General features: G+C 44.7%; 1 protein-coding gene across 3 annotated transcripts in view; it reads left to right on the top strand.

The window, feature by feature from the left end:
• TMEM117 (transmembrane protein 117) overlaps positions 1-26,173 on the top strand; it is a 1,134,871-nt gene that overhangs the window by 690,044 nt on the left and 418,654 nt on the right. For all 3 annotated transcript variants that reach the window (XM_069628012.1, XM_069628014.1, XM_069628013.1), the window contains one exon: positions 7,799-7,898. In XM_069628012.1, the coding sequence (XP_069484113.1) occupies positions 7,799-7,898 (100 nt within the window). The remainder of the gene's footprint in view (positions 1-7,798; positions 7,899-26,173) is intronic.

The raw sequence follows: 26,173 nt of genomic DNA, 5'->3' as shown, positions 1-26,173 counted from the left end.
CTATGCAAGGAAATAAGATGGTGGGGGGGGCAAAAGGTGTCCCCCCAGAAAAACCCCACAGGATGTGGGTCTTGCTGCAGTTGGGTGGTGACCAATCCTAGGTCTAAGTCGGGAATGGAATTCCCAAGATTTAGTGTGGACGGGCTGTTGAATAGCCAAAAGGGTTAGTAATAGAATACACTAATTGATTAGGATGTGTTGACCATGTGTTTCAAGCGCTTTGAAACACATCACATTGTGTATAGGTGCTATATAAATAAACCATCATATATAATGTTGTGTATCTATCTAAACGTCGCTTATCTATATAAGTTACACTGTGTTAAAAAGTAAAGGAGTATAATGTGTTCATTTGGAAAAACTGTAAATGCAAACAGACCGGAAGCACTCTTATGGTAGAATTTGCATATGTTCTTATAGAATTTTGGATTTTTGCACATTCTTTCATCATTTAAAGTATGAATTTAGACACGCACGAGTCTCGGAGGTTATGAATAAATCTGCAGTTTTATGAATAGCTGAATTACAAAAATGTGACAAAGGCAAGTAGTTCGCCTTTCTTTTTTATATTTCATTAGGATCACCCAGTTATAAGGTGATAGACTACAACAATACATTTCTCACATACACTGGGTTAACCGTTTTGTAGTTAAGTTGTGTTGGCTCTGAACATTGTAGCATGATTGTTTTGAGGGCGACTCAGCGTACCACCAAAAGTGTGCCTGTTGGCATTCGGGAAGCAGCATATTCTTGCCACACACCAGTATTTGATCTCTATGACGCCCTGCTTGGATGGATTAAGCTTTGCAATCAATTCATGTATGAGATTTTACTGTCCGAATGCATCACTTCCTGGTGAAAGTCGCACTAAAAGCTGGACAGATGGCGATGCGGCAAGAAAGGAGCTCATCCCCTTGCGCAGCAGGACACTTTATGACAACCACCGAGGCATTCTCATTTGTGCCGGTCCCCATGCCAGCAGAGTGTGCCAGCAACAAATGTATTTGTTATTTTTCATGGCAATACATATTTAATTTTATTGGCAAGCGAGATGTTCAGATGTCGACGTGCTCTGCCCATATCCCTAGCCCATGGCTTTCCCTGTTGGATGTGCAAGCAGCGACGATCATGATGGCTGGCAGCTGCAAGAGGTGGCAGGGGGCCTGTTTCTAAAGGGTGCCCATTTTCCAGTTGGTTTGAAGTTGAAAGATGTGAAATTGCCCTCATAAATATCCAACAAAGAGGAAACAGCGGCTGTAGCTGTGTGTGTTAAAATAATGATGACAAATTGGCACAATCCACGAAGTTATCTAGACCAGATCCGAAACAATTTGTACAGTGGAACAGACAAACTATGTTCACAGGTCTGCGAGTTTCAGTAATTAATAAAAATATTGCAGCAGAGTTTCTTTGCAGGATCAGGTTGCGACTTCAGATGTGTCCCCGCGGAGACTGCCTGAGCCGCAGAACTGTATGGTGGGTGGTCTTTTACCTTTGCCCCTTCCGTATCCCTCCTCAAAAGTGGGATAATGCACCTGCAGTATGCCTGCAACATCAATAGATGGATTCTGTCCTTCCTTTGGGACCCAACCTGCGATTGCCTCATTCCACAATGTGGCTAGCACCATGACCCCGGAATTTATGCTGGAGGTTTTGGAGCCTTCATCAAGCCTACATGCTACGTTGGTCTCGGGTTCAATTGCCTATTGGCGGAATGGTTTCACACTGTTTTTCCTCTTATTGGTATTGTTTTAAATCCTGCATGTGCCGAATAGCTTTGGAAAATGTGGGATATCCCCTTTCCAGAGATTTCCAGTGAGGCCCGATCAAAACACATCGTTATTTGTCATTGGTGCATGTTGTCAGCTCTTCCACTAATCAGAGAGCTTGCAAAATACGGGCTCTAACCACCTGTGAAAGCCATCATTCCAAGCGTCCTTGCAGTTCCAGTGCTGTCCCAGTACATCCCAGTCAACGGCCAACTAAACACATCTTGACATCCCTTATACTCTCGTGTCGAGTCCACTCTGGCTATGCTCTTTCCGTTTTTTTTGCCCCACAGTGAATCCTATTGTATTTGTGTTAATGGTGGCATCCTACGTGAGGGCCCCAGTTGCGTTTTTTTGCTTGGGCACGGATGAAATGCAAACTGCGCGCATGTGTCCAGTGAACTGCCGGGCATGCCCACTGACTTACATACCAGCCCTGATGCCATTGCGCCTCCTTTCCCTCCAATTTAAACTGTTCCAAACGCTTTGGTCTCTTCAACCCTCGTTACATGCTCTAATCGCATTGGAGCCCTTACCAGTAGGGCTCAAACGGCCTTTGTCTCTGGGTCTTCAGATTGGCACTTAGAAGATACTAGGATGTAGCACACGCTAACCCTTCATTGGAGAACACGTATGCAACACCAGTCAGTATTGTCCTCAATACCAAGTAATTAAGAATTTCAGTGGATTGCATTCTCCCACAGATTCCTCATCTTGATAGCAGCATCAGCTGCTCGTCAATAGTTTTGACAGGGGGCATAGTGCCGCTCGATGTCGTTAATGACTCCCTCGTATACAGCTGCATCATTCCTCGACAATGGATATGACATCGAGCCGTATCAAAGGATGCACATGAGTCTCTCGTGGTTGCGCCACCACCAACTCTCAAGCCCAGCTTGGCTCTGCATCTCTCAGGCTCTCTGCTACGCTGGTCTCTCAGTGCTCCGTGTGGTGCTTCCAGCAACCTCTGATTTCACGGGCTCTGGGTCCTGCTGCGGCTCCGCCTCGTGCCAGGTTCATGTTCACTGGGGACCTCCCCTGCTTCAACAGACGTGCTCATCTTTTAATCCACTCATCACAGTGAATTGGTTAATTTTGTTTAAAGAGACAGTTTGTTTCTTCTGGATTATAGCATCTGTTGGCTTCTTCTTCAGCCCAGTACTTAACATTATTTGATAGGTTTGACAGTCCCATATATGCTATCATGTTTCTTTTTCCAGGGAGTTCCTCACAGAAATGGGAGTCCTTGTCCCATAAGGGGAGTTTCTTCCATTGAGGTCCCCCTTGCCTTGACCCCTAGGGAGGGTGTTGTTGAGCGGGCTCACCTCCCTAGCTTCACAGTGGGGTTTCCTCCTTGGGGACAAGAAACAAATTCCCTCAATTCATCACATAGTGCAGACGGAGAAAGTATGTGACTTGGTGCAAGGCGAAAGGAATGGGCACTGTGTCATGTCCCACCTCGGTGGTGGAGTTTTAGTTGGCCTCAGCCAAATCAGGCCTACAAGTGGGCACAGTAAAGGGGTATCTGGCGCCTCTTTCCCTATTTAAAAGGCTGCCAGAACAAAATTCCTTCTTTACCATCCAAGTGGTGGCACGTTTTTTTTGGTGGCAATCACGAATGCGAAAAGTGTCAGTGAATTGCAGGTGCTCTCTTGTAAACCCACTTTTCTGAACTTTTTCTAAAAGAGTAAGCATCCCTGAAAGTGCGTTGGCAGCTTTTACCAAAGGTGGTATCAGAATTCCATCTGTGCCAGAGCATCAATCTTTGAGTGTTGCCCCCTCAACCCATCCTTCAAAGGAGATTGGATTCCAAGGGGGTGCTGAGTTTTTACCTGGCAAGAACAGGGTCTATCAGGAAGGATGATCAGTTGTTCAATTAATTCTTGCAATCCTGGTGGGGGCGTGCAGTTTCTAAGCAAACTATCTCTTGCTGGATAGTGCTATGCATATCGTAATGTTACCAGAACGCGGGTAAAGAGATTCCAGCAGGGTATATGGCCCACTTTAGCAGGGGCTACGGCCTCCTTCCTTGACTTTTCAGAGGGGAGTACCAGCTAGAGACATTTGTCGCGCGGCAACGTGGTCGTCTCTGCACATGTTTGCCAAGCATTACAGTTTGGATTTACCCCGATGGGCCCATGCACGCTTCGGTGGGGTGTTCCTCCTAGAATTTCTTGGTGTCTTGGGACTTCCAACCCTCCTCCAGCATGGATACTGCTTTGGGAGTCTTATCAAGATGAGGAATCTGTTGAAGAATGCAATCTAATGAAGGAGAATGTACTTACCAGTAATGTTCTTTCTATGGATTTTTCTCCCACAGATTCCTCACCCTTCCAGCCTAACCCGCTTGGTAGTCCATGGTCTCACTCACATTCTGCAGTCACAATTTTTTTTGCGATGACATGAGGAGCAGACTGGTACCTTAAGGCAGTAGCAATTGTTTGTCAGACTGCCCTACTTCTATGGTGCCGTTTCAGAGGTTGAAATATGGAAGAAAAAGGTAATCAAGCGTTCGTTGTTTGCTGTTGTTGGTTTCTATGTCTTTCCCCATTACTACATGTTGATTCTCGCAGGCTGAGTTCAGGGGATGCGTAGTGCATCCTTTTATATACCTATTGATTTTGTGTCAATTGCCGAGGAATGGCACAATCATATACGAGGGAGTCGACAACGATATCAATCGGCACTACGTCCCCTGTCGAAAACATTTCCAAGCCGCTGACACTAGATAACCAGCTCACAAGATGTGGAATCTGTGGCTGAAGAATCCATAGAAAGAACATGACTGGTGAGTAATTTCTCCATCTCTCTTGGGTTCACAAAGAGGCCAGAAAGCAACAGCAGAATAAATTTCGTCACGTCAGTACTCCCTCTATATCCTAACACCGCACAACCATATATAAATAAACCTGCTAGTCGAGAGGAACGGAGACCACCTCTTGATCGTGAAACATGGCATATATGCAATCAATCTTCAGTATTATATGAGGCCATCCCGTCGGGTTAAAGATCATATCTGTCACCCATATGAGCAAGAGAGCAGGAGTAAACTTGCTTGTTCACAAGTACATTATTGACGCAAGGGACTGTTTTATGCTGGATGATTTTGTTTCTCTCAAACAGCGTGTAGGCTACGTAAATGACCCGCTTGATCACCACACTGCAAATCCATATGTGGGTTACGTTAACGGTCTGACTTTGTTACTTTGTAATACCTATAATACCCTACTCTATTAAATTATCAGCAACTCGGGCTGTCTACAAACTTTAGCAAGCCTCACCTTAATATGAACCAAACCTTGCCAATTGCTGCTTACTGATAGACACTTCATTGATGACTAACGGGAATCTGCCATTAGCCAACGTTGATATTCATAAATCCTTGCAATTGTATTGTAATGAGAAGCTCTCACACCCTCAAATCACACGGGAAAGCCATTGTAAGAAGTTGCTTCTTTAACTAAGATCCATCTTTTGTCAAGCCTTAACTGTTGCTACTGATTAGAACCTTTGCAGTCAACATTGAAGACTGGACTGTCCCACAGCTTCTACATAGTCTTCCCAGAATACCTGCTGATGCATCTGCAAAGAGTACAAACTCAGCAGAAAAACTCCTCCTGAGACTGCAAAAATGGAGACACATCCCTGGGGGCACCCCGGACACTCCGCTGCCTCCCATCTAAATATATAATCCAGTTTAAAATCCTGTGCATTGTCCACCAGGTTTTCCACAGAGTGGTCGGGAAACCTCCACAAAGCAGTTCATCCACTATGCGCATGTCAGAACGCTTTGTACCAACAAGACAGCTCTTGTAACAGTCCCACAATTCAGCAGGAAATACCATGGAGGGTCCTCATTCTCAGTCACAACAACCAACATATGGAACTCACACTCAGCCAGCTTTGAGCTATGGAAGACCACATGACCTTCAGGAAATTCCTTCAAACCCGCCTCACCCGGACACAATAAACAAAATAGTGCTGATTATGCGCGTCCGAAGGCCTGACCCAATTGATCTGTCTCCCCCAGATGCCTCATAATGGAGTCAAGACTCCTAGACCACCCTGTGAGTACGGCTGCACTCCAATGTTTGGCCTGAATCTGGTTGGTCTCGTCCATGCAGCTTCCATAGCAGATATTCATCATCAATACCATCCCCAGTTTGTACCGATAACATCAATACAGAGGCTGATGCAATTGGTTCAGTCTTATTGGGCCTCCTTCGACATCCGACACAGGATTTGAAGTCACAATGTCACTGTTACGGCCTATCCTGGTGGCCTGGCCTCACAAGGTTGGTTTTGCCTTTCCCCATGGACAAGGGGCATCAAGAGCCCTCCACGAGCACACACGTAGTTTGGGAAGAGGAAAACCAGAATATGACTCAACTACCACCACGTCACTGCTATCATAAGAACAACCAGGACTCACTCGTCTGATCAATACTGGTGGTCTGGCGTCCCACCCTCTGGTTCTCTAGCATACTCAATCTTTTTCTCCTTCCATCTTTCACTCCATACATATATTGCCATACACAGCCCCCTTACAGCATACCTGATGACCCGGGACGAAGTCCAGATCTGATGACAGTGAGCGAGGAAAATTGACTGCTTTACTGCAGATTCCGAGTAGAAAGCAGGGTATCCGAGCCGGGTGACTCGTTCTTGCTGATAATCTGATTCTATGCGCGCCTTGTAGTGTAACCGCCTGCCACTCAATAATATACTTTACTGTATCTGTGCATGACTGATGTTGGAGAGATGTGAACCGATGCACAAAGAAATGTTTAAAAAAAACAATTTGCCATACCACCTGCTAGAACCCTCCATCAACTAAGTAACCCCCCCCCCGTGGAGCAACAGAGGGGTCCCTTAATATTACTATGCAATATTTCTACCCTGACCAACCAAACACTGGACTTGCAAGGATTGTATTTTTTGCCCATCTTTTAGTCACCCAAGAACATCTCTCGCAGAAAAAGGAAGTTTTCGGGAGGAAACCCATATAGAGAACTGGGAATCACCTATGGACAATGAGTACAAAGCTCTTGCATCCCCAGGTTACGTGAGTTCAGCGTCTCTTGGATGCCCGCATTGTTTCAAGCATCAGCAGTAACCCCACCCCCTTCCAACAAAATGTCTCCCTGTGTTTGATAGCTCCGCTTAGGTGAGCTCTGCTCTTCATCGCATGCAAGTCCTTGTCTCTTGCACTAATGCATTGTCTTTTTGGAGCGAGAACAGAACAATATAAGACTGCAGAGTGTCCAGCCAGAGGTGTTTAAGATCTCTTGCTGGCGAAAATCAAACCGAGGTGCCCCAGCACAATTAGAAGCACCACGACAGATATGCAATATAGTATGTGTACATAACATGGCTTTTAAGATACTGCATCCCTAGTGTGGCCGAGCACAGGTATTGCCTCCCCCCACTCTTGACATGTCAAGCAGAACTTCACTTCCTCATGGACGATGGATATTAAATCGGCAGCTTGAAGCAATCCTGACGTCCGGTTTATTTATGTATCTCCCACCCCAGGGCTTCCTTCAATCTTCCAGCAGCTGCTGTAAGAAACCTAAAGTAGGGCACCCTGTTGACGGAGTGATGCTGAATTAAGCACCGTGTGGCACAGGACACTTCTCATGCTAGCCTGCTGCTCAGTTTCTCAAGCCGACCACATCCTGGCTGGCTTAATAGAGTCCCACTAAAAGAAAAAAAGGAGAAAGGGCAGACAATGAAAGACAGAAAGAATGCACTTCTTGCCAGGGCACGTATTTCATGTTTCAATGAGGAGTTGCCCTTGCACAATAGACAACCAAAAAATAGAATGGCTTTTGTGGTGTTAAAAGGCTACTACAGTATTGTCTGTTCCCAGGAAGTGGACGTTTTATTTGTCTGTTTATTTTAGCTATTTTTACCTTAAGTAATTCTGAATTTTCTTAAACTGTCAATAATAATATAACAATTTAATATAAAGTTTGTCTTTTCAAATTCAACAAAATGTTGCTAAGCAACCAATTTGCATCCTACAGGTCACACATAATAACAGACTACATGGGAATCCGGAATCAGACGTTTATGAAAATAGCCGCCGTTGGGACGTGGATGGGAGACTTTGTCACAGCATGGATGGTAAGATTAAATATCACTTTTTAAACTCTGATATGTGATTGTCAGAGCATACCCTGATGGCTTATCGATGGAGAGTAAAACCAGAAAATGTTCTGCAAAATAAAAAATGTGTCACACACTTATAAAGAAGCCTAAATATATATATATATATAAAAATGTATGTGTTTATTTATTTTCACATTTATAAAGTGCTCTAAGCCCCGGGGCATCAAGGCGCTGTTACAAGCAAGTATGATTTTGCTTCCCTCAGTATGTATACTAGCTGTAAATCTTGTAAAAATAAAAAAATCGCATACCATAGTAGTCAACTTTGCTTTTGAGAACTGGTCAACCTGGTTAATATATGCAACTGCCTTTAGGGTAAAATCAGAGGGCACGTGCACTTTGGTACCCTTTAAATATATAAGTTTGAAACCTGTAAAGCTGCAACCCCAGTTCATCTAGGTGTTACCCTACACCTGTTATAAATTAAATGAACAATGACATCAACGGTAAGGATTACACAACTCCAATAGTTGGGAGTTATGGAATTGTATTCCCAATGATTGAGTTTAATCAACAAGTCAGTACAGAATAAGAAGTAGCTCTTAAGCATCCTAGCTACTTGTTATGAACATTACACTTGATTGTTTGCCCATTATATAGTTAGTAATCTGGTTTTGTGCCTGTTAAAGTGAACAGTCAACGCGTGTTTCGGCTCCTAGGTCTACTTTTGGGCACATATAGATGAGTAGGTATTTTCAAGGATAGAATAGCTACATTGAGCAGTTTTTGAAGGTGCAATGAAAATGCTCCACTGTCATGAAATGGAAATATAGTGTTGCATTTAGAAAAGTGGTGTAACTTTTACAATGCCATACTTTAAACATTAAAGCATTATTAAGCTGACAAAATGTTTACTGCATGTACATACTTTGTTGTAGAATTTCTCAAAATAACTAACAAACAGTCTAAAGGGCATTAAAGATTGGCCAGAGAAACTATATGGGCAAGGCGACGGTATGCTGGGTCTTACAGAGTGAGGTAACGAGTATTAATTGTGAATATGTTATGCAGTTATTACAAAATGTGATGCTATCGCTTCAGGTTTAAAGAGTATTTGCCCACACCACAGGCACCGAGACTTCAGTAGAGCGCCTTAGCAAACAAACCTCTTGCTAAAATTGAAATTGTGTGTGCCTTTGGATACTCGTGTCTTAGTAGGTAGAAGTATTGTTTCTAGTATTAGTCATACTTACTTAAACAGATAGAGAAACTAAGGCAACTGGGAAAGAGGCGGCAGTGAAAAAATTTAAAAAGGATCATCTTTTTTTTTAAATTTAAAGTAAAGAGAGGGCCAAAGGAAATGTAATTGTTAAACACTGAGAACCTATTTTTAATTGATGTGTATTTAATAGTGACTGGATGAGTTGAACATGTTCCTAGATATATTGCTGAGTAGCCTTTTGTTGTAGGCCTTTTAAGACGTAGTGTGTCTCTTGTATTGAGGATTACTAGTAAATACAACATTAAAAAAAAGACATTAAAACTATTGCAAAATCCTCAGGTTAAATGTCTTATATTTTACATTGTGGACGTATGGATTTAGCTTTGAAGAATTTGACATGATTTGAATAAAAGATTTGTAAATAAGAGTAGCACAACAACATATCTGCCAAGGATTAACACATGAGGCTTCCTGATTAAAAAAATATTCTACGTCATGCGATTATCAATTCTTTGGCACGGTAGAAGAGGCCCTATATTTAGGTAGATAGATAAGGAGGCAGATTCAATCATCTAAAACCAGTAAAGAATGATAAAAATCAAGGAACATAGATAATGATTTAAATTTTCTAGAAACTAGTGCAAATGTCTTTTTACAGACATGGTGACAATTATTAGTGATAGATTGACACTTCTCTACATGGGTACCGCCTTAATATACGCAATGTAAAGAAGATATTCCATTAGTGGTCTAGATTTCATGCTGATCAACCCCTTCTTCACTTTTTTCCCCCGAGCCTCTGAAATTAGTTTTTGAAAATATATTAACAGAGAAATGACCCTGAAGGTTCCAATAATTACTAAAAAGCTATATTTTTTTCTAAAATATAAGAGGCGTCACTATCTGTCTTAATTTCCTATGTTGCTGAAGCAACATCATTTAGTGTTTCGTCCATATATTGAAAATATAATTCTGTGGAAATGGTATATAAATGGAGACAGCACATTTGCTCTATATTATCCTAAATGACAACGTGATCCCTCTCACATGGGGCAGATCACATGTAATTTAGAATATCAACCTGAGCCTGTGTAGGTGTAACGTTTTCTTTTGAGGCGGCCATAAGGGAAGTGGAAATGAGAGAAGACGTGTTCGACCTAACCTCCCACAACAGCCACGTTCCAGCAACGTAAACCACACTGGTAATTCAAGAATCCTTGTGGTCTTCTTGGATCTACATTTGCATGCTTAAGTAGAGTGTTCATGGTTTCACTGTAGATAATTTTGCCTGTGCAAAATTATCAATGTTTTTGTTCCTAGTATGCCACCAATGCCTTTGTGAAATCCACTGTTTAGCCTCTCGGCCTTCCAGGATGTCCTGAAACATCATTGTGATGTTTCCCCTTCCAGTGCTCGCTATGCATTAGAATCCTTGACATGTGCACATGTTTATTCATCCACAAAAGATTGACCTCAATCTGATACTGCTCCGATTGTTGCCGTATATGGCGTTTCTGATGGCACTGAGACATTTCTGACTTGACAGGGATCTGCAGCTTTTGGCTTTCCCGATGTTTTGGCCTACAACTCCTATCAACCCCAGCCAGCATAGTCAATTGGGAGGGATCATGGGACTTATTTTCATGAAACGTACCCCTTCCTGGTCCCTTTGGAGCAGGTGGAAGGGAATAAGAGTGGGTTGTTTACATCCCTCCTCCAAGATGGTGCCAATCGGCTACGTTTTTGTTGATTCCCTTCAGCAGACTAGTCTTTTTCAAAATGGTGACCTGCTGACACTGAGAATGCCAGAAGCACCCAGGCAGCTGTATAAAGCAGACTGCGGCGGTAAGCCTTGTGCATCGATTATTTCATGAACCGTTGCGCTCCTTTCAGTTTTCCTAGATTTTCTTGCTATCCTTTGATTCTGTCTCCTTTTGTTCCGCTCTCGGAGAGAACAGGATGACTAGAAAACACAAGGTCTAGTCCTTTTTGGAATAATCATGGAGGCGGGAACTTTAAAAAACTGAATCATGAGGAAAGGAGGAGCAGCTGTGGAATTAGCTGAGGAGTCAGCTGGGGAGGCCAAGATGGCAGCTGGGAAAGCAACTCCAGGTCAGCAATGTGGCAAGTGGAGCGCTCGAGACCTGTGTGCAGATGCAGAGTTTATGCTGCAGGGCGCGAAGCCAAGGTGTGTTGGAAGCCGGTAGCAGTCTGCGTGAGGGAGACCAGTGTGACCGGGCGAAGAGGTCACAAGTATCCCGATCTGCAGGTGGAGCATCTCTGGGGAGCCATGCCACGTAGAGGTGCTGGGAGAGGAAGACGAGGTCACGCACGAGAAAGCATAGATCCGTGGCGACAGAGACATCGCAGCACTATAAGGTCCGACCGGGGAGTGTGGAAAACACCAGGGTGGCATGCGAATATATGATGATCATTCGTTTGAATATCGAATGAAAGGAAAGCCTTAATAAATACTTTTGAAAGCCGAACAGAGCAAAAGCAGGTACTGTTGAATAACGAACAAACCGAAAGCCATTATAGATACGTTTGAATGCCGAGCCGAGCAAACGCAACTTTTGAGCACTCCTTATGTGGGATGCATTGACCCACTTATGCTCTGCCCTGTGGCATCACTGTGTGCTGGGGCACCAGCATCATCAAAATGGCCGTGAATACCCCATGCGCGCCAAAATCTAAGGAAATTGCACTCTACCAAGCACAAAAATATGGCTGCCAAATCGACCATGCATGTTGTCAGTGGAGGAATGGAGACCACACTTCTGAAACATGTCATTGGGCTGCCCAGAATGTAAAAATGGAGCACAGATGAACATCAGTGCTTGCTGAAAGAAATCCGAAATCTTGCAGTTAAATCTTTTGTTGGTTGCTGAAAATACGAAATGCTGGTCCTAAACACCCGCAAACATCCAATCTACTTGCGCGGTGTCACATTTTACTGAAGTCAAGAAAGCATTGTGGAATTGCAATATCTTGGAAAGCTGAATTGGTCAAAAAAACATCCACAGCCAGTTTGCCTGACTGTGAAAGCTGTCAAAATCTGGGCGCAGTACCAGCGGCTGGCTGAATGCTGTTTTCAAAAGCCTGCATTAGAACTGTAAATTTGTACCATTAAGATCTAATGTCTAAAATCTAAGTGACCTGTTATCAAGAGTAACCTAGGTTGTAACTATTTAAACTTCATGGTTTAGAGTCTGGAATCAGTGTTCTAGATGCTTGTTTAAAATTGCAAGTTTATTTTAAACAAAGAAAAATGTAACAAAATGACCTTTAAAGTAAGCCTGACTCCAAAGCCAAAACTACAAACAACTTCCCCCACCGGGCCAGTCACCTCCCTTCTGCTCTCTAGGCCAGGAACTCACATTCATGTGTTGATTAAGAAGGGAAGAGCTCTTGGGCTGCTCTGGGAAGGACACAATGGACTGTCTCTGGCTGAAAGTATATGCAGTTTGTGAAGTGTCAAAAAATGGCCTCTCCCAGAAGGAATGGGGCGGATTGCTTCAGACCTGCCAGGAGGAAAAGGAGGCGGGGACAGACAATTTTTGTTGATTCACAATGGACAAAAAGCTGATTTCTAAAAAGACTGATAATTTACTGTTGACAATTGTTAAAAATATATAAACTCCGGACTTCTGAACCTAAAATTCTGCTGCACATTTTAAGAGGGCCCAGAACTCTGTACTACGTTCTGGGAAGTAACTGTAGAATTTGTGGTTTTATACCAAATGTATTGATGTCAGAAGCATGAAACTTCACACGCTTATGCCCATATACAATGCGCACATGTGTACCAATTTTGGACAAACTAGATATTGTTTCCCGGACAGAAAGTGCGAAATTCTGTCAAATCCAGACCCAGGATCCTACCACGACGGGGCTTGGAAGAGCATCTGCGCCACAAAATATGTGATCTAGATATGTTATTGTTATAAAGTTTGTAAAATTGTAAATGTTAACTCTCACTACGGTTGATATTGTAAAACACAATCAATTCATATATTTGTTATTACAGATATGGAAACAGACTAACCTGGTCAGACAGCAGTGACTATAGTTTGCAGATGTAGAAGATTTCCCTGTTAATTCTACCTCGCTCTGCCTGAATAGGGAATCTTACAGACTGAGGGAAGGCAGTGTTCCCAGGGAAACCCTCTGGGGAAGAAAACCCTGATGTGTCGAAGGATCTCGAGGACTTCGGAACCTGGATGATGTGAAATGCCGGTGTTAATCCTGGGGTTTGGAATGATGAGCTGCGTTGTTCCCGGGATCGTACTAGCGAATGAGCTTCACTGAGAAGATAAGACAACAGGTAAGTGAGTGAAAGTACCACGTTTGGGGAAAGAAAGAAGTGTAATCGGAAGTTAAACCTACCGGGAAACAGTAACAGGTAAGATCTATGGGAAGTCAATAAACGGAAGAAGAATGAAATGGATCATTCAGTAGGTCCGAAGCCGTAGAAGAGATTAGGTTTGTCGGGTTGGGAGCCAAAGAAAGATGCTGGTAAATGGTGGAGAAGTCAGTCCGTACGGGAGGAAGGTCGACGTCCTAGGCGGATCTGTCGTGAGGGAAGCTGGATAGGCGCTGAGGACGGCTAAATGCTGGAGACAGGGTTGCACAGATCTAATTCACTGCAAGAGAGAGAGAGGGTTAGAAATGAAGAACAATAAAGAGAAAGGATATTGAACACCTAGAATCGGTAACTTACTAAGCGTCTTTCCTAAGAGTAGCAACGCACTGACTGTCGGAAATGCAATCGTTATATGCGGTCACATGATCAGCACAAGACGTCAGAAATGTACGTGCATAAGCTGCACAGTCCATCCAAGAGAGCCTGGGCCAATCGTCGGCCATCTTGGGTGAAGAAACCAACAATGAATGGCAAAGGCAGCCGCGATGCCCCAGGGACCAGCGCCGATAAGAAGATGTAACAGTATGCCCCCTTTTCAAGGGCGGAGAACCCGGCTTACCAGGATGCAGCCAGAAAAAGCGGCGTACCAAACGAGGAGAATGAACCCCCGAAGCTGGTTCCCAAGATCGGTCAGCCGGGCCATAACCCTTCCAATCCACCAAGAACTGAAGGTGACCCCTGCAGTAACGAGAATCGCAGATGCCAGCGACCTCAAATTCAGGACCCAAAGGAGTGGAAACGGGGGGAGGATGAGCCACCGGATTCTGCTGGAAATGATCTGGAACAGACAGTTTAATTTGGGACACATGGAAAACAGGCTGTATCCTTAACCAAGAAGAAGGCAGCAAAAGACGAACCACAGCAGAATCCACCAGAGACAACACCCTGAATAGACCAAAAAACCGGAGAGAGAGCTTTGACGGAACCAAGTGACGAGGGAGAAAGCGGGATGACAACCAGGCAGAGTCCCCAACAGTCAAAACCGGAATAGCCCTCTGATGACGATCAGAATTCCTCTTGGCCCGATCCTGAGCTGCCTGAAGAGCCTGACAGGCGAGACGATGACCAAGTTGTATGTCAGCTAGGAGACTATCCACACCAGGAACATGAGAAGAAGGAGGTTTAACAGAAGGAACAAAGGGTAACCATAAGAGCAGTGAAAGGGACTCCTCTTTAGGGCAGTATGGTGGGAGTTATTATAAGCGATTTCCACCAAAGGTAAGAGTTCGACCCAGTCATCCTGTGCGGCAGATACAAAGCAGCGTAAGTAGCCCTCCAAGGTCTGATTGCGATGCTCAGTCTGTCCATTCGTTTGTGGGTGGTATCCAGAACTCATAGCCCTTCGTATTCCCAAGTAAGTACACAGCTTCTGACAAAAAAGAGAAGTATATTGGGGTCCCCTGTCAGAAACTATAGTGTCCAGCAAGCCATGTCGAGAGAAAATCTCAGCGATAAATATCCGAGACATACAATCAGCATTGGACAGCTTGGGTAAGGGGGTGAAATGAGCCATCTTTGTGAAATAGTCTATAGTCACCATGATGGTGTTGTGACTATCTGACTGCGGAAGGTCCACTATAAAGTCCGTAGAAATAACCTGCCAGGGTCTGTCAGGAATAGGCATACGGGTGAGTAGACCCAAAGGGTTTTGACAAAAAGTCTTGAATTGGAGACACGTGACACAGGCCGAGACATAGTCTCTAACATCTGCACGAAGAGTTGGCCACCAAAAATGGCGCTTGATCAGATCCAAAGTGGAGTGATATCCTCGATGACCAGCTGCCCGAGTATCATGACACATATGAAGAACTTCATTTTGCAGAGTGGTAGAAGGAACAAATACTTGATTTTCATGAAGAAAAAGACCTTGGTTCATCGTCAGATGGTAAGCCGGTCGAAGGTTGTTGCATAACTGAAGATGCTGGGTAGTTGCTTGTCTAATTGTTTGAAGGAAGTCTGTTAACACAGAAATGAAACTTGCTCTGGGAAACAGAAATTCTGACCTAAATCTAGCTGTGGGTTGATCCTTACGGGAAAGAGCATCTGCTCTAAGATTCTGTTTTCCAGGAAGAAAGGTAAATAATATCCGAAAGGGCAGAAAGAAATGTGCCCACCAAGCCTGACGACTGTTGGTAGTTTGGGCCTGTTGTAATACCTTCAAGTTTTGATGATCCGTTCGAACCTCAATAGGATGGGGAGAGCCCAACAATAAATGTCTCCACTCCTCGAACTATCTTTTTATGGCTAATAATTCCTTTTCGAGGACTGAGTAATTTATCTCGGACGAGTTGAAAGTCTTAGACAGGTAGGCAACCGGCGATTCTTCCCCTAAGACAGATCTTTGTAAAAGAACAGCTCCCAAGGCATAATGTGAAGCGTCTGTTTCTACAATAAAGTGCTTCGACTGGTCTGGCATGGCCAAAATCGGGGCTGAGGAAAAGAAATGTTTTAACAGTTCGAAGGCATCTGGAGCTTGCGAGTTCCAGGAGAATCGAACATTTTTTCTTAGCAATTTAGTGATTGGAAGAATGATTTCCGAGAAATTAGGTATAAACTTTCTATAAGAATTGGCAAAACCAAGAAAACACTGAATATCCTTGACGTTAGACGGAGATGGCCATTCTAAAACTGCAGACACCTTCCTAGGATCCATGGAAACACCCTGGGTGGAAAAGATGAAACCGTGATAGTTCACCTGGGTCTGATGGAATTCACACTTCTCAGCCTTGCATACAGCTGATTGGACTGGAGTCGATCCAAAACCAGAGCTACATGATTCACATGGTCGGCCTCGTTTGAGGAAAAAACTAAAATATCATTGAGGTAAATAACCACAAAATGCAACAAAATGTCAGCAAAAAGATGATCCATAAACTGCTGGAACACTGCGGGAGCATTGGATAGACCGAAAGGCATGACATGATATTCATAATGTCTGAACGGCATTCGAAAAGCGGTCTTCCATTCGTCCCCAGGGGCAATCCGGATAAGAGGATAGGCCCCACAGAGATCTAACTTTGTGTACATTTTTGCCCCTCGCACTGCCTCCAGGATGTCAGGAATTAACGGCATGTGGTACTTGTCCACAACCGTGATCTTATTAAGACCCCGGTAGTCTATACCTGGCCTTAATTCCTCTGTATCTTTTTTTGTAACAAAAAACAAAGATGCTCCAGCCGGTGAGGTTGATTCGGTGATAAGACAGTTTTGCAGGTTTGTGTGGAGATAATCTTTGAGTGCTGTCTTTTCGCGTTGTGACAACATATACACGCGTCCAAAGGGTATAGATTGATCAGGAATCAAATCTATGTGGCAGTCATCTCTTCAATGAGGAAGTAAGGTTGGAAACTGCGGCGTGGAAAACACGGATAAATATTGATTCTAAAACTCAGGAATCGACCCACTTGGCCAACTGTAGTTATCTTGGTGGAAGCATTAGCTTGTGAAGGGATGCGAATCCCCACTGATTCTTGGGACAGGCAGTGTGCCACACAATGATCGGATCCTAAGAAGAGTGTGCCTGCAGACCAGTTAATAAACTGGTTGTGTAATCGCAACCATGGCAAGCCCAGAATTATGGGAAAGTGAGCGGCTTTAATAATATCAAAGCTAAAGATTTCCTTATGTGAAGAGATCATGCAAGTGATGGGTTTGGTCTGCTCTCGTATAGGCCCTGAACTTAGAGGACAGCCGTCAACCCCTTGAATAGGAGTAATACAGGCTTTAGTTAAGCGCTCTATTTCTCTTGCTTCTGCCCATTTGTCATCTATAAAGTTCCCAGCTGCTCCACAGTCCACGAGGGCAGGAACCCCTTGGAGTACCTGATTCTGAAGTACTAAAGTTATGGATATGACAACCATAGAAAGCTCAGCTGGTGGGGAAGCATGCGATAATTCTAAAGAGCTCGAGGAACCCTTTTTAAAAACCCCAGTGGCGGTTCCACTTACGATAGGGTTTTGGAGTTTCCCTGACCTTGTTGGTTATATAGTCCTGATCGACGAGGAGGAACAGTTGGGCAATCCCTTAATACATGGGTAGATGAACCGCAATCCATACATGACCAAGGGTTTTACGCCGCTCTTTTTCACCTGCCGTTAAAGGACCTCGCGCTGCCCCAATCTGCATGGGGTCCTCCATTGGAAGAGTTTTAGCTAAAGGTGGAAGGCCTTCGGACCGAAAATGAAATACCCTTCCTTTCTTCCGTTCCTCAAGCCGTTCTCTGAGACGATAATCCTTTTGCATGGTTACCATAATCATGTCGGCTAGGTTTGCAGAACGGGTTACCCTAGAGACCTCATCCTTCAGTTCCTCTGTGAGACCCCTCCTGAAGAGAGTGAGAAGGGCATCATCTGGCCAGGCAGTCTCCGAGGACAGTTGTTTGAACTTGGTTATGTAGGTCAAGAGATCCTTATTCCCTTGTCTCAGATCGAGAAGCCGCTCTTGAGTGGCTACAGATATCTCTTGTCTACTGAACATAGTTTTTAGACTATTAACGAAAGCTGGGTAGGAGTCCAGTATTACATTTCCTGAGGTTACCAACGGAGTGGCCGAAGCGAGAGCTGGACCCGTGAGATGGGAATTAGAAATCCGACCTTAACTTTGTCAGACGGAAAATAGCGTGGATTGAAAGTAAATTGAACTGTACAACTATCCAAAAATTCTTTTAGCTTATGGGGATCCCCGTCGAACTTGCCTGATGGCAAGGTTGAAGGGGGCACCTCAGGAACGGCACGAGCTATCTGCTGTTTTAACTGTGCATTTTCTTGCTTAAGTGTTTGGACTTCATGGGACATAGATTGCATAGCAGCCATCATCTGCTGCATCTGCTGTTCCATATTCACTGCTGTAAGCACTGGCGTCGCTATCTGTTAACTCTGACTACGGTTGATATCGTAAAACACAATCAATAAATATATTTGGTATTGCAGATATAGAAACAGACTAACCTGGTCAGACATCAGTGACTTTAGATTGCAGATGTAGAAGGTTTCCCTGTTAATTCTACCTCCCTCCGCCTGCATAGGGAATCTTACAAACTGAGGGAAGGCAGTGTTCCCCGGGAAACCCTCTGGGGAAGAAACCCCTGATGTGTCGAAGGATCTGGAGGACTTCGGAACCTGGATGATGTGAAATGCTGGTGCTAATCCTCGGGTTCGGAATGATGAGCTGCGTTGTTACCGGGATCCTTCCAGCGAATGAGCTTCACTGAGAAGATAAGACAACAGGTAAGTGAGTGAAAGTAGCAAGTTTGGGGAAAGAAAGAAGTGTAATCGGTAGTGAAACCTATCCGGAAACAGTAACAGGTAAGATCTATGGGAAGTCGATAAACGGAAGAAGAGCAAAATGCATCATTCAGTAGTTCTGAAGCGTAGAAGAGATTAGGTTTGGTGGGTTGGGAGCCAAACGAAAGGTGCTGGTAGATGGCGAAGAAGTCAGTCTGTACAGGAGGAAGGTTGACGTCTGAAGCGGATCTGTCGTGAGGGAAGCTGGATAGGCGCTGAGGATGGCTAAATGCTGGAGACAGGGTTGCACAGATCTAATTCACCGCAAGAGAGAGAGAGGGTTAGAAATGAAGAACAATAAAGAGAAAGGATATTGAAAACCTAGAATCGGTAACTTACGAAGCGTCTTTCCTAAGAGTAGCGATGCACTGACTGTCGGAAAAGTGTTCGTTATATGCGGTCACATGATCAGGACAAGGCGTCAGAAAAGTACGTGCATAAGCTGCACAATCCATCTAAGAGAGCCTGGGCCAATAGTCGGCCATCTTGGGGGAAGAAACCAACAATGAATGGCAAAGGCAGCCGCGATGCCACAGGGACCAGCGCCAAGAAGAAGATGTAACAATAAATATGTATTATACTAAAAGTAGAGTTCATGTTCAAAAGCCAAGGGGAGGATTCTCTGACTCATAAAACCACATCATCATGGTGACACCCTGTTTTCTCCTCCAATCAAGGGGGAGGGGAGATTCTAGCCTATAGCCAGCCAAGGGGGTGCACTTAGGATAATTCAGCTTACACACCCCTTTATCAAATGCATAAATAGAGACAGCTGAGGACTTGGAAAGACACAGAGATTCACCCACCAACCGATTGCTGGCGGAGCACTTTGCAAGAGCACTTGACATCTTCCCTGCTCCAGACTCCAGAAACTTGGCAAGCAGAAAGGCCCATTTCCATAGCTGAACCATTCCCAGCTAGGCCTTGACAATTCTAGAAACCAGAATTCACCCCAGACATCTAAGGGGAGCCAAAGAACAGCCTGGCTGTGCTGTATTGCTTTCCTGCTAAGAATTATTGCCAGAATCCAAAGATCCAAACCAGTAGAGCCTTGCTGTGACCAGATAGCTGTGAACCAGAGCCATTGCCGACCAGTCCAGTCCAGTGTGCCCAGCAGCCTGTCCCAGTCCGGTGTGCAAAGCATAATTTCTGACCAGAACCCCTGATCTTGATGGACCAGAATTCCTGACGGTTCTGTTCAAACCTATGTAGTGAGTGTCCTTAGTATAGGACTGTCACCAGTCTATGTACTGTCCATAGTCATCCCTATCCAAACCCATCCTCACTTATACTCAGAACTGCATTGTTAGAATATTTTTGAACTGCCTGAACTCTATCTATCTCATCCCTATTATCTCCTTCTGTCCTAGTAGTGTTAAACCTATCTTTACGCTGATATATTGCATCTGAGGAAGGCAAGCGTCTCGGCAGGCAGAAACCTGATCCAGAGGCGTCCTGGTCTGGTGGCTGTGCTGTCGTCTAGTATTGCTTCTTCATAGTTCATTCCTAGTGTAAAGAAATCCTGTTTGTCTTTTTAAAAGCGCATCCTTGTTTTACAATTTGCCTCTATCTGAAAAATACAACCTCCACGAAAATGTCCATAACTTCTTCAACTTTCATGCTTGTAACGTCTGCTTGCAGCTAACATCCTAAGCTTTCCATAGAACCAAAAAACGCATCTCACATCCTTATAGTTCTCCCGCGATCACGATTACCGCACGCGTAAAAGTTTGCTGCGAATTTTGTCTTCGGAAAATTCTATAACGTGTAAAACAACTTTTAATTGCACCCGACCTCAAAATTAAGTTTTCATATTGCTTCTTCGTGTGAAATCATTGCTAATGTTTGTCTGCAACCATACAAAGCGGCTCCCATTAGTATTTCAACAATTTCTGTGATTTAGCCCATTTTTAGTGTTTTACCTATTCCATTCAAAGCCAACTTTTAAAACCATTTTGACAGTTTGCCAATCAGTTCTGTTTCTCTGTTGTGTTTGCTGGGGGGAAATTGGAATTGATATATTTGCTTGAATTCTGCATTCCTGAAACCTGTTCTCTCTCCTCCTATCTCTCTATATTGCATCTTGGGGGGGGGTTGAGGGGTGTGCAGGGGGGAAAAAGTAACCACACTGCTAATTGATTTCAACATAACCCCAGAAGTATCATTTCTGTGTTGCCTTGTTTTTGCTCATTATTACTCTTTGTGATTAAAGAGATTGATTAGTGCGACATCACCCCATTGGTGATCATTGTATTCCCATTAAAAATAGTGTGATTATATTGTGAATACATAAATAAATATTTTAACTTTGTAAACCAGCCTGATTCATGGTTCAGTGTGACCGGTGGGGTTCAAAGAATAAGTAAATAAGGATTTCAGTTGTGCATTACACGCTAGGCATTAACTTAGGTGAAGTGCCAGATTGAAATCACTTACACTTAGTGGAGTGAAAGAAAGGCTGGTGAAAGTAACAGATACCATGCACTGTATTACTGGAACACAAGTATTGGCAAAGTCAAGATAATGCCCAGAAGGGTATGGCATGAGAAACCAAGCATTGGCAAGAGCCAACACAGGTCCAGAATGTGCATGGTGTGAGGAAACATTTGCAAGAGGCAGGAGTAATCAAGAAAGGGGACTCAGTTGCCTGACCTGTAATGGGTGGACTGTGTGGTCCAATAACTGCGTCTAGACTGATTGGTCCCTACATGGAAGCAGTGTTGATGAAAAGCAGCCAAGAAAGGGGTACCGGTTGCGTGACCTGTAATGGGTGGACCGTCTGCGCCTAGACCGCAGACCCTATATGGAGAAGCCATTGAAAGTATTTACAAATAAGTTTGTTTTGCAACAACCTTTTATGAGACTTTGAAATAAAGATATTGAACTGCCTTTGTGAACTAGTGAAAAGTACTACTATCATATGAGCTGGGAAGAGTCCCAAGGAACTGTATTGTTTTGTGAAAGCTTAAAGATGTGTACTCTTGGGGAAGACCCCAGTATCTTGTGAGCTATTTTGAGGAAGGGGAGGCTCATTATAAGCCAAGAGCTGGAAGAAGCTCTGAACTTTCTTTTGAACACTATTCATTTTGATGCTGACATCCCTACACATCATATACAGTTAGTTGTGAGGGCCAGTATAGGTTTGGACTAGGGATGTAACGGTATTACGGTATACCGTTAAAGATACCGTGAACCACTTAATTGAACAATATTAACCGTCACATTGTTTATACCGGTATACCGTTCATACCGTTAAGTGGGCTTTTCAATCTGATTTGGAAAGGCTGCAGTAAGCAAGTGCTGCACAGTCTTGGTCTTGCACTGTTGGATGTGCCGTCTGCTAAGTAGTTTCAGTTTGAGCAGTTTTTAATGACATTCCATAAACCACACGTGCCTGACACAAAAGCAATATGTTAGCAATAGGAAGAATAAATACAGTGCCAAGAAGGAAGAGGTTTTTTTTATGTACATTTTTTTTAAAGCGCTCATACAGCCTGCGGGCATCGAGGCACTGTTAAAGAAATTGGTTTTGTTTATTTAGTTGCGTAATTGTTTTTGTCTTCATTGCGTATTTATAACGCACTTAAGCACCCAGAGGTTTCTAAGTGCGGACCCAGGGATCGAACCTGTGTTGCTTCGTGTCGTCTTGCTTCCAAGGCACGCACGTTGCCACTGAGCTATCCTCCCGGGACTTTGGGTTGGTGGCTTTGGGGTTTATATATTTATAATGGATAATGTTTTCTAAACATATGACAATGGGGGATTTGCCTGGTTCTTTCATTGAATTTACATATAATAAATCACACTGCGAAATGTAATCATCTCTGTGGGTATTCCCTGCTGCCATACCAAAGGGTAACATGTCCGTGATTACTGAACACCTTTTGGCCCGGAAGTAAACTAAAGGCTGTAACATAAAGAGAGAGTGTGTGTGCGCGTGTGTGTGTGTGTATGCGCACAAGCGTATACTACCATCAGACTCCATTGATCTGTGGCATGCAGATTATCAAGATGGCAACATGTTCATCTTCACCAGTAGCCAGTGGGGGGAGCTAAAAGCCTAAAGGACCATTTAAGAAAAGCTATTCAGTTTGCTTTGCCAGTTGCAGCAGCCCCCCCCCTTTCCACACGTGTTTGTGTTTGGTGGAAGCAAGGGGTGGCATTTCAGTGGAAAGTATGTTGAAAAGCCCAATTCTGGCCCTGGGTGCCTGGTTTTGTTTGTGATGATAAACCTGACAATTTATGACCTTTTAGAAAATATTTGTTAAGATTAGTTAACTCCACCTGCTATACCGCGATAACCATGATATACTGTCATTTGGCAAGAAGGTTATTGTACCGTCATAAAACTAATACCGTGACACCCCTAGTTTGGACACAGACAGACATTTGATTTAGACTTCCTGAGACAGACTATCCTTTAGTTTTCTTCAGGTAGGGAATTCTCACCTCAGCATAGGGCAAGTTAGGCCTCACGCCATCATGATTTTTAAGTTAATAAAGCTTTTTTTTTGTGAACCAAACTAGAACTTGTTGTCTTTGTCTACTTCCTGCTGCCTTCACACAGCAGACTTTTGCAACACTCTGGATATAACTGTATTCATCGCGGGACGTCTGGATTTCCTCTTCTTTGTATCCATGTCCTTCATTTTCCCTTATGCATACTTTCTGACGTCCCCGTTTCTTCCTTCCTCCATATTTGACCCTGTACTTGCTTGATCTTTTCTTCACGGGACGTCGAGTTCATTGCTTGTGCTTGCACTGTCTTTGCGAGCCTTTGGGAGTAATATTCCGCTCAGACCAGTACTTTCTTTACCGCCCGAACTTCACCCGATCATTCTTATGACAAGGGACGTCTGAACTCCTTATCAGCAGTTCTACGAAATCCACCATCTGTGCTGGTATCCTGTCATATTGGGTTTTATTCCCCAGGAGGGTTTCACAGGCTCCACTCAGGTCACTGTATTTATATGTATGGGGTGTGGGAGATTTTCCATTTCATAATCTTACAGACATTTCAACAAGCAGGTGAGTGTCCATTGTCATTGTACAGTAAAGTGCTTCAGTTATAGGCAAAAACATCTAGAGAGCCGCAGGTTGCAGACGCCTCTCAACCATTCACTAGTGGAAAAATATTGTACTTCACTCCTACGTCCCGTCCCCTTTCCTCCATACTTGAACTCCTTATCAGCAGTTCTACGAAATCCACCATCTGTGCTGGTATCCTGTCATATTGGGTTTTATTCCCCAGGAGGGTTTCACAGGCTCCACTCAGGTCACTGTATTTATATGTATGGGGTGTGGGAGATTTTCCATTTCATAATCTTACAGACATTTCAACAAGCAGGTGAGTGTCCATTGTCATTGTACAGTAAAGTGCTTCAGTTATAGGCAAAAACATCTAGAGAGCCGCAGGTTGCAGACGCCTCTCAACCATTCACTAGTGGAAAAATATTGTACTTCACTCCTACGTCCCGTCCCCTTTCCTCCATACTTGTGGGACATCTCTCCGTCCTGTGGGACGGGACCGGAGGACTTTGTAAAAAGCATCCAAATTTCTTTTTCAAATTTGTCCCTCCTCTTTCCTGCGTGGGGCCCGGCACGCGGCCGTAACCAAGCCCACCTTGGCTCTGCATCGCCCATCAGTCCTTTTCTCCGCTCGATCGGGGCCGGACGCACTTGCATCCTCGGAAGATTTTCTTCCCTTTTTTCCTCTCTGGCTCTCGCTAGTGTTCGTTTACTAGTCTGTCTTTCAAATTAGACTTTCCAGATTGTTCATCGTATCACCGTCGCTTTGCGAGGGCGGATCCCCATCCTCTTTGATTAGAGTGTTTGTGTCCGGAACACCGTTGGGACTCCTGTTTTTACTGTGACTCCCTTTCGGTCCGGGCACTTCAACGTCGGTTGGAGCGGTGGGAGGAGGTGTTCCGACGAACTCCTCCTTCTCATTTTCAGGCGTTCATCGACGAGAAGAAAAAACGCCCGGTAAGTTCTTTACTTTTCAGAGCACCCCTGCCGGGGGATACCTTCCCAGGTTCCTCTCGGTCCGGGAGGGGCGTTGATCGCTCTGTTACCGGGGTTCGCCCTGAGGTGCCGGTTGGGCCTAATAATTCTACCAGAGTTTTCTCTGAGGGTCTCCGTAAGGGGCCTGTGAACACCAGAGTACGCTCCGAGGCCCCTCCTGTGGGGGCTGTTTGTAGACCCAGTTGTAATGAGTTGTGGGGTACCGGAGTTCGCTCTGAGGCCTCTCTGTCGGCTTCCCTCAAAAACAAAACCGGGGTGTGCCCCGAGGCCTTGGCTAGGCTTATAGTTACCGAACGGATGTTCGAGGCCCGCGCAGATAAGGCTGTTACCGGGCCTGGGTCCGAGGTCCCTCGTACAGAGGCTAAGGTTACCAACAGTTCTGAGAGGCCGGACAAGGCTTTGTCGGTGAAAGCACACCGTTCCCGCTCTTGTGGTGACATCAGATCTGTTGAGGGGGCAAAGAAGCAAAGTTCTTCTTTTACCGGCAGTGCTGAGGTCCTTCCTTCGAAGGCTCAGTTGGCAGTTGGTATGTCACAAAAACATCCCAGGCCTCATAGTACCGGCTCGGCCGAGGTTCCTTATGTTAAGGCTAAGATTAAGACCCCTGATCTATCGACGGGGACCCCTGCCTCACTTCCTCAGGTGCCGCAGTTCCCCTCAGATGAGGACAAAATGGCGCCCGTTCCCGGCACGACCACGGCGGCCATTTTAGGTCCTACCCCTACAACTACACCATCGGCTTCTGGTATAGGGCTCGGTCTCTTGGGTGAACCTAAGGTCCTTTGTGTGCATCCTTACCGGCTGGTTTATGATTGGAACGCCCGGATGCCTCTTCCGCACAATGTTTCGTTGCCCGCGGGGGCGGCTCCTTTGATTTATGTGGATACGTCGGTGGAGGGGCCGGTGTGGCACCCTTCCCCGTTACGTCCCTGGATTTGTCCATCTCATGAGAGGCCTCCTCAGATCCCGAAACAATCTCCTGAGGATGCCTTTTTCGGTAAATTTCAAGCACTTATGCGCACTGACCCCATGAGGGAATATTTCAAAGGGCTTTTCAAGGAGATATGTCCACCTGCGCCTCCGGCTCCACCCGTTCCTCCGGTGGTTCCGCCGGCGCCTCTCCCGCTGCTCTTCTGCCTTTGCCTCCATTGTCCCCAGTGGACAAGGCAGTGACTGACACGGCTCAGCCGGATCCTGACCTGTCAGATGACCCTCAAGGCGATCAGGACAACAAGGACCTTCCCCACTCTATCAGAGCCTTTCATGACCGGGTACTGGACATGATGAGTTTCTTAGATGTTCCGGTGCCCGAGGCACCCACTCTGCAGGAGGGCGT

Source organism: Ambystoma mexicanum, chromosome 12 (assembly GCF_040938575.1).
Source record: "Ambystoma mexicanum isolate Mex_15411 chromosome 12, UKY_AmexF1_1, whole genome shotgun sequence".
Lineage (NCBI taxonomy): Eukaryota > Metazoa > Chordata > Amphibia > Caudata > Ambystomatidae > Ambystoma > Ambystoma mexicanum.
The sequence above is the reverse complement of the archived record's forward strand: the minus strand, read 5'-3'. Positions and strand labels throughout refer to the sequence as shown.